The following is a 9,400-nucleotide window of genomic DNA, read 5'->3' as shown; positions in this document are numbered from 1 at the left end:
AAAATAATCTAGGACACTGGGCATAAGCTAGCTGAAGCAGGGAATTTGACAACTGCATGGGGAGAGTATGAACATGCTGAACACCTAACATGTCCTGGGATCTGCCCGCAGCCCTTAGAACGATTTCAAACACAGAGACGGAAGATGTTTAACATCAGAAACGCGCTTGCTCCCTGCATGGAGGGCAGCCAGGCCTCTCTGCCGTGCATCTACCAATCACAAAAGAAGGTACCTGCACGGAGGGCAGCCAGGCCTCTCTGCCGTGCATCTATCAATCACAAAAGAAGGACTTAGCGTTCATCAAACCCACTATCCCCATGTAACAAAAAAGCTTTGGGGCACCAACGAGAAAACTATCTACCAGTTGGTTACTTCCATGTCTCCCAAGCCGCGAGGTCACCCCAGCAATCAAGTCCCTTTGGTTACTAGCCGTAGACAGAGAGGTCACTGTCACACAGAAACCTTAATCTGTGTTTCCTAACCAACCTCACTCAGAAAGGAAGGGAAAGTCATGCTCAGAGAAGCAGCGTCACCCTAGAATTCTTATAATTCGCTGCTGGGGAAAGAAGATTCTAGGTGATTACTACTTGAGAGGAACATTCTCGTGGCAAGAGGGGACTGGCTCCACACACCTGTTCGGCTAAAAAAAAAATACAAAAAAATCCCAGCAACAACAAAAAAAAACAAAAAAAAAACAAAGCTAAGTAGCAGAGGCCACTTGCAAGATTAAAATGGACAATCGCTGGAGAGTGATTAATCCTTGAAAGAATGCTTTGTCCCCCACCGTGTTTGCCCACCTTGAAGCATGAACAATGATTAACCTCGGCTTATTTAACCCGAGGTGGCAACATTCTACTGAGCAGAGACAGCCACGGAATTGCAATGGGCGTCCGTTGAAAAGTCAGATGAAATGTTGTTGAATCCATAGTGTGCTATGGCCTCCTTAAAAATTAAAAGTTCTGGGCGGGCGAGATGCCTCAGTAGGTAAGGGCATCTGAGCAGGCCTGCTGCCCTGAGTTCGAGCCCCAGAACCCTCACAAAGGTGCAGCACGCTCCACAACGTTGTTCTCTGACCTTTATACACATCGCATGGCACCCATGCCCCCACACACCACACACAACAATAACTGTTTAATGTTTACTTATGTAATCATATGTGTATCTATGTGCACCTGCATATATTATGTACAGTATGTGTATGGAGGTCAGAGGAGGCGTTGGATCAAAGCAGGGTGGGCCTTTGGTGGTCAGACTGCAGGCCTGCTCATTTAATGCTCACCGATGAATCCTCAGACCCTACAAGAAGAAAATCCCTATAGCTCTTCACACTGATGAAATCCTGAGAACCTGAGAGGAAAAACCCTTATGACTGGACTCTAAGGATCTTGCACACAGTCCAATAAAAAAGCAGGTCATTAGTAGATGCCCAATGATTTAAAGATTATCTAACTTCTAGGCAGTCAAGGACATGCTCAAAATTGCATAGAAGTTCCTTAAAGATTATATATATACATACATATATATCTCCAATGATGGGTGGAGATATATATATATATATATCTCCACCAAGTCAAAAATTGTTTAAAAAATTATAGAACAAGAGAACAAGAAGACAGAAATTAACTTTAATACTTCTTGCTTATGATGCATGAGATGCCCTGTTTCCAGATTCTACCTACAAGCTCATGGCAAGGGACCAACTGCTGGCTTGCTTGTGGCATAGCGGAGTATAAACTTCATTGTTGACACACGTACCTTGCTCCATTTGCTAAACTGTATGCGGAGGGCATGGAGTTTCTCCCACGGACTGTGCCCAGTATGCATTCTCCCTCGCCCCATTCCACCTCTTACTTAAACATGATCAGAAAGGCTACACACAGTCAGAAAAGGTTCTCTATACACAGTGCTCCCTAATAAAAACTGGTTTTTCAAATTGCCACCCAGGTGAGCCCATGAAGTCTCGAGACTTCCTAGGCATTGGTGTCACCCCTATAATTCACTACAGTACGAAATGGGGCTGAAATCAAGCGTTAGAACCTTTAATCAGATTGGGTATGGAGGCTGAGGACAAATGGCCATTTTACTCACGCCGCCCTTCCTGTCCTTGGGGCCATACTGTGTGACCACGTTTGGGGGGGGGGGACCACACAATGAAGATGTGTCACTTCCTCCTGCTAGCAAAGTGGCTGCCTTTGCGGACAGAAAAGAACTCTACCGAGGACGGACGCTGTCCCTCTGACACAGGAGGGAACTGAACAAGGAAGAGCATTGCCTCCCAGTATCCTCCAAACAGAAAGAAGAACACAGCATGGAATGGATTAAATAGAAAACTGGCAACACTGAAACAAAAAAAAAAAAAATCTCCCCCTTCCATGGGAAACTTTTCTCTGAATTAGCCTGACCTGGACCCACCCGGACTGTAGAGAAACACGAACACCCCACCTGTGTTCTTGTTCCACTATCAAGGCCACCTCTGAGCCCAGACCTACCCTTCTAACTTGGGTCCCTCTGTGAACTGCTCGCCTGCTGGTCCTAATCAGAAGAATCGCCTCCCGCTGACCTTGTCTCCCAAAAGCCGTAAGTCAAGTCACACTAGATTTGCGTCTGCCCAGAAACAAAAGGCAGAAAGAAATGGGATTCTTGTGCATCTTAATTGTTTTCCCAGGTGCTGCTGCTCTCCTTGAAATGCCTCGAGACTTGAAGGGGAAGCAGGCATGCACGCACGCGTGCACAGCCCACACTTCTTGCCTGCAGTTTTCTGTTTCCTAGCCAACAACCAACCATACTTGGCAATCCTTATCTTACACTCCTGCCCTGAACTGGGACAAGGTGACCCAGAAACCTGGTAAGGTCCGTCATCCTAAGCCATAGCCGTGTGAGTTTGTAGGCAGTTGTGAGGATGTAGGCAGTTGCCTTGGCAGCAGTCAGTAAGAAAGAGTCCAGACTCAGCCAAGAGAGGCACATTAAATAGGCTTGCAGAGTTGTCTTGCAAAACATTACAACAAGAGGTTAAGTATCTCAAAGACAGATAAGCAACTCCACATTCACCATAGGACCAGAGAAAGCCAAGCCACTCCCTTCAAGATAGGGGTCAGGAAGCAGGTGAATCTGTTTCTGTTTCTCCACACTATGTAAGTAGAACATAACTCAGCCCTTGAAAGAAGCAACCTTTGTCCGGGTCCATATACATAACACACCTAACGAAGCTGATCGTTAGAAACAAAGCCTAGCCCTCTGCATGGAAATCAGATTAACCGTCCACGTTGCCTGAAGACGCTCCACAATTTCCATCTTGGAAAACTGATATCATTTTCCCTAATTACCGACGTGCCCCGTGACTGGTATTGGCTGTGTGGCTCCTAATGGTCTCATTTGCCTACACCTTGATTTTTGAGATCAGAATACTTTGGAATACTTTGCTGACTTCCTTAAAAGAATTCAATGCATACTGAGTACCAGATTTCAAAGACAGCTTATAGTCCTAAACCTGCTGTTCGCCTGCTCACAGGAGAGAGGCAAAGACTCCAAAGGCAATGCCGGCCGCACAGGAAAATGAGAATGCTTTGCAGACGAGCTAGTTTGACTTTAAACAAAATGCCGTGGTTTTGAGGTTTTTGTTTCTTTGTTCTTGAAAAAAATGGAACCCAGAACCTCTTAGGTTCCTACCTTATTTGAGCTACATATAATCTAAAGGTTTCATCATAGCATATTGGACCTAGAGTTTCTCAACTCACCCTAGATGCTAATTAAAACCCTTCCTGAGTCATGTTGCTATGGTGACCAGGACTTCTTCAAGTCCTATGACTCTTAAGCCAGAAGTCTGAGTTACTTTTCTAAGACTTGGCTGGTATTTCCAAGACTGGGTCGGGCTGATTCCTACAAGACAGGAATGCCACTGCCACACCTGAAACCCTGTGGCACCTTTTACCTGAGTAATAACTACCGTTCTCAGTGAACTCTGTCCATTTCATTTCAAAAACGGGGTAAGAGTCTGAGCTGGTTCAGCTGGTAACGGAGTTCAGTGCAGAGCCCGACCCCACAGGAAGGGATATGGTAGAAGAAGAGAACTGACGTATGCAAAATGTCCTCTGGCCACAACACATGTCACGTGGGCATGGGCACACACGCAGAAATCAGTGTAGAAAACCATTGAGAGAAAGTGTGTCAGACAAGTACAGCATCCCATTTTGGAGACCCTGGGAGACAGCGTGTGGCTTGCTCAACCGATAAACGTGACGTGAGACAGCATTGGTTGGCATTGTGATGTTGAATCTGGTCTTTCTCCAGCACCCAGGACTGTTCTGCTCCCACACCTTGCTCTGGTCCTATATGCTTGGATGTGTACTGTAAGGGTTAGGAGCTGAGCTACAAGTTGTGGCGAGGCTGCCAGGGACTGATTTCTTCAGCTCTCAATCCATTTTGTGATCTGTAGACTGTGACCGGTAATTCATGTCTTGGGGGTCTAATCCAAGAATTAAATGAGTTATTATGTCTCGCATCTGAAAAACAAAATCCATGCTACCCCCACAGTAAGTGGTCTATAATGCGAACTCAGCTACTGAACCATTCACTCCTTGAGGGAGTTAAAAGTGTAGCTGAGGGACCCGACTGAGTCTACAATCACCTAAGACTCTAGAGGGTGTCAATACAGTGTGGTGGGTAGCCAATGGAATACCGGCACAGAGCAGTGGCCATGAGGGCAAGCCCGTGTTAGATCACATCACAGGCTAAAACGCCTTGATGTTCAAAGCCAAATGTCACAGCGGCTTCTGTCTGTGCTCAAACCTAGAGGTCGCTGCTCAAACGGAACCCCGGCAGCCACAGATCTTGAGGGAACGTTTGGAAAGCCTGGCTTTTGTAACAGCAGGTTGTTCCTTCCGCCATCAAAATCAGTCTTGCTTGCTTTCACTAAAAGGGGAGGAAAATTCCCCAGAATTTAAATTCCATTCACAGTTCAATAGCTTTGAGAAGACATTTATCTCCCCGGAGCTTTTGAAAGGCGCGTTAAACTAGCAGAGGAAGAGCAAGGCGATGGAGAGAGCTGTGGGTTGCAGCACGCCGACCCCAAACTGTACTTTTTTTCCCCTTTGAAAAACACACATCAGGGGTGTTTAACCATGTGCAAAGCTTCCTTTTTAAAAAAAAAAGTTCCCCGAGGCTCAATATAGCTATAATGGTTTACTGACCACATTCTTGACTTCACCTGCCTAATTCCTATAGTGTGAGCCCTGTATTAGCTGGCTTTTCTATGTTACAACAGATGAAGTTTCCGAGCTTTTCAAGAAAACACTATGGAAGATACTTAGAGATTGGAGAAGGGGGTCGGCTTTTTAAAAAGTAGCAAAAGGAGCAACAACTTAGTAGCGTTATTTTGTTTGGTTTTGTGATGTTGGTGAGCCAACCCTAGGCCTCACTGGGCTAAGCATGGGCTCTGTCATTGAGCTTGCCCTCACTGCAGCCCCAAGCATTTTTTTTACAGTGCTAAAGATTAAACACACACAGTCTCGCATCTGCTACAAGCACTCTGCCACCGAACTATATCCCCAGCCCCCTGGTGCTTCTTTGCTCTGTAAGATTCTTTATAAATAGCCAGTCCACAGACGGCTTCTTGGCTTGTTTGCAGAGCACACACACCAAGCAAGAGTTCCTGCTTTCTCAAGGCTGAGCTGGGGCTCTGGGAAATTTACATAATGCACAATGGCCTTTGGGCAGACACTGGTGCTGGCAGGCAGCACTCCAGAATGGACCCTAGGCTTTCCAGAGAGGCAGCAAAAGCAAAGGCTTCTGGGAAAGGCCCTACAGACCTATGCTTTTTCTTAGGACTGTTGCCACACAGGCAGTGGTACTCACCTTGACTTTGGAGGCGGGGGAGGTGGCGAGAAGGCCTCCATCCTGCTTCTGTCCTTGGGGAACTCAAAGGCAAAGGAAGCCGATTTGCTCATCCCAGTGCTAGCTTTGTTGTAATGGCCAGAGGAGCCGTCCGTGGGATGGAGCCGGTGCCAGGTAGAGGAGTTTGAATGGTCCGTGGTACCATTTCCCACTTCTTTCCCCCAACTTTGACTCAACAGTTCCTGCCCGACCTCCTTCTCTTCCTCTATCCGACACTGGCGGCTCCAAGCACCAGTCTGGTATCTTGGCCGTCTCTGGTCCAAGGCTGACGAGGAGGTGGCTGGTGGGGGACACTTGGCCAGGTCCCCAGTGGCAACGCCATTGGTCTGGCAGGAAGAAGTTCGGTTAGTAGGAACTCTAGACAAAAGCTGGGGTCCAACGCTAATGCAACCAGTGTTCCCCTCACTGTGGTCAGTCAGAGGGGAGGCTGCCGGTGATGCGGGGGACCCTCCCGGGCTGCTTTTGGACAGCTTGGGAGGAATGGCGGGTTTCTCTTTGGGCAGGTTCTCAGTCACATTGTGTGGATGGCTCTCCCTTGAGCTTAGCCCCTGCACAACAGAGGGTTCCTCTTCGCCAGCCTGTATGTCCTGGGTCAAAGACCCATGTGGCCACTGCACCCCCACGGCAGAATCAGGACTGCTCAGGTAGATCGTCCTGTGGTCCTCTTCTGAGTGAGCAGCAATGACAGTGATGGTGGTTGCCACCTGAGGAGCCATGCTTGTCCCTTCCTTGTCCTGACTCCAGCCGGAGGATGGCTTCTGAGCCCAGGTGTCGCCTGTCCATACTTGGCCCTGGCTGTGGTCAGCAGCGACCTGCTCCGCCTTGGTCTCGGACCTCGAGGGCACCGGCACTGCCTTCTTCCTCTTCGTACTTTCCGCATAGATGGGTTCAGGTTGCACAGCCTCCCGAGGCAGGGCTGGCGGCTGGAGCTCCCCAGCTTGTCCCACACATTTGCCAGCGGTGATAACATGACAGCCAGAGTCCTGCTGCTTCCCCGGGCCTGGTTCCTTCACAAGGGAGCAGTAGTCATTTTCAGGGTGGGGAGCAAAGGGGCTACTGGCCCCGCTGCTGCGGCTGCCACAGGACAGGCCGTCTGAAGAGCTGGCAGCCTCCGAGTTAAGGGATGGCTTCTTGGGGCCCAGACGGGGTGGGTTCGCCGTGGATCCCTGGCCACAACACTCTCTGGGCGAGTTCAGAACCCGCTTTTCCTCTTCTGTCCCCTTTGTACATGTCCTCTGCTCCCAGCACACGGGTGAGCAGGCCCCTCCCCGTCTGCCAGGGCTCTCAGTGCTAAGCACAGCGTTCTTGGCTTCTGGACAACAGTCCAGGATGGAGCAGTACTCTCCACCTTCACTGTCTCCAGAGGGAGAACACCTCTGGTCGCTATCATCCTCTGAGGGCAGGGATTCCCGCAGGGGCTGTGGAGAAGGGCAGGGCCTGGGGCCCTTGGGGCAGCTGGATGTCAGCCCTGCAAAGGCAGCTAGCTTCTGGCGGAAGCTCTCCTGAGCCGAGGGCAGCTCTTCCCTCCCAGCCTTCTCTTCCTGAAAGTTTACTGGTTGGAAAGCCGTGTTCTTCTCCACTCGGGCCTCTAGGCTGTGCAGGCCGACCATGGCGTAGGCCGGGGGACAACAAGAGTTGCCATCTGTGCAGGCCAGGCTGCCTGCAGGCTTCTGCATTCCTCGGAAGCTGCCTAGGTAAACTATTGGCCCATCTTCCTGTTTCTGGAGTGGGAGCTTTCCTGGGGACCTTCTCCAGTTGACCTGCACAGCCCCCGGGTTAAAAAAGAAAAAAAAAAAGAAACTCGTTACCCTTTATCAGAGAAGAGAAAAAGTTAAAAGCAAGTAATATCGTTGCCACCTGCCCATGTTTGACCTTTGACCTCCTCAGTGGAATGATCATGATTAGGGTACCCAGTGAGCCATCTGTCTTTCTAGATACTGAGCTATGCGTCCCACCCAGGAATTATAATGTTTTCGCCTCATGTCTGCTAGGTAAGAAAGATCAAAACCCGAAACCGAAAAAGAGGGAAAATTCACAATGACAAGGGGGGAAAGAATTCCACTGGATTGGAAATGGTTTGAAATTTCGTTTAGTATTTCCTTGTGCTGACTGGTCACTGGATAAGCCCGGCTATGGAACATTCCTGAAGAAAGAAGCCATAGTGGTTGTTTTCCTTTCTCTTCTTAAAAAAAAAAAAAATTATTCTATTATTCTGGGTGTATGGGTGTTTTGACTGCATGTATGTCTGAGCACCACATGTGAGTGCCCGGTGCCCAAGGAGGACAGAAGAGGGCACTGGATTTCCTGGAATTGGAGTCAAAGACTATGGTAAGTCAAAGACTATATGAGCACTGGGAATTAAGCCTGGGTCCTCCGGAAGAGCAGTCATCTCTCCAGGTTCCCGTATAATTTTTGTTTGTTTTGTTTTTTAAGACAAGGGATTCTCTGTGTAATAGCTCTGGCTACCTGGAACTCACTTTGTAGTCCAGGCTGGCCTTGAACTCAGAGAACCGCCTGTGTCTGCTTCCCAAGTACTGGGATTAAGCGCATAGCACCACTGTCCGGCTCCTGAATGATTTTTAAACACACCGCATATGAGAAGTAGGTGCAGACTAGGAGGCAAAGAGATGGCTTCTGAGCTGGGTCCAGGCTTCCCTTTGGGCCATGCCACACGGCTGCCCTTTCTGCCAGCGTATAGCCATGTAAGCTCCACTCCTACCGGCTTAAGTGGCTGGACGAGTTGGACAACAAGACAGAGATGTGTGTGACCTGGTCATGCCCATCAGTGAAGTTACTGTCCCTTCTTCACCACTCCCGTTTGTACAGATTGCCTCAAAGCAGGGCTTGTCTGGGGCTCCTCACGCACGGTATTCGGACTCCAGAGTCACTGGCTTATGTAGGTGAAAGTTGAAGGTGTCAAGACTGGCTGGGTGAATGGGTAGAGCCAGCTCCCGGAAAACGGAACAGCTCTAAAAGGGACATGGGGCTGGCTGCCACCACAGGAAATGCCTCTCTTCACAGAAACCACTCTAGATCTAAAACTGACCTTTGCTTTCACAGACACTCACACACCCTTCCTGATCTGTGCACCGCACGGGCTGAAGGAACCCAGACACTAGAAGAGGTCACTGTGGAACAGGAGTTCTTAGACCGTCTTAAAGCATACCGTCTCAGAGACACGTCCACAGACAGCAGCCTCCAGAGCCCTGGCTCACACACCCTTTCCATAATTATACCTTTCGAAAGGTTCCTTTCAGGAGACGAAGAAAGGTCTAACCTCTAGCGATATAAATGTTTAGTGGTCCTAAATAGAGCTGACTAAACCTATACTTCCAAACTGGAAGTATGAAGGTCAGGGAGAAGGCTCGATGGGTAAAGAAAGCACTTGCTATGCAAAAATGCATCCCTGATACAGATGCCCAGAGCTCTCCTAAGAGGCTGGGTGTGGTGTACAAACCACTAACACCAGGGCTGGGGGAGTGGACAGAGACAGGCAGATGCTGGGGGGGGG

At 49.0% G+C, this 9,400-nt stretch overlaps 1 protein-coding gene across 2 annotated transcripts in view; it reads right to left on the bottom strand.

Moving 5' to 3' along the window:
• Nucleotides 1-9,400, bottom strand: part of Prag1 (PEAK1 related, kinase-activating pseudokinase 1) — a 56,103-nt gene that overhangs the window by 40,061 nt on the left and 6,642 nt on the right. For both annotated transcript variants that reach the window (XM_005362528.3, XM_026786966.1), the window contains exon 3: nucleotides 5,851-7,649. In XM_005362528.3, the coding sequence (XP_005362585.1) occupies nucleotides 5,851-7,649 (1,799 nt within the window). The remainder of the gene's footprint in view (nucleotides 1-5,850; nucleotides 7,650-9,400) is intronic.

Source organism: Microtus ochrogaster, linkage group LG7_11, assembly GCF_000317375.1.
Source record: "Microtus ochrogaster isolate Prairie Vole_2 linkage group LG7_11, MicOch1.0, whole genome shotgun sequence".
In the NCBI taxonomy this organism is placed as follows: Eukaryota; Metazoa; Chordata; class Mammalia; order Rodentia; family Cricetidae; genus Microtus; species Microtus ochrogaster.
The sequence above is the reverse complement of the archived record's forward strand: the minus strand, read 5'-3'. Positions and strand labels throughout refer to the sequence as shown.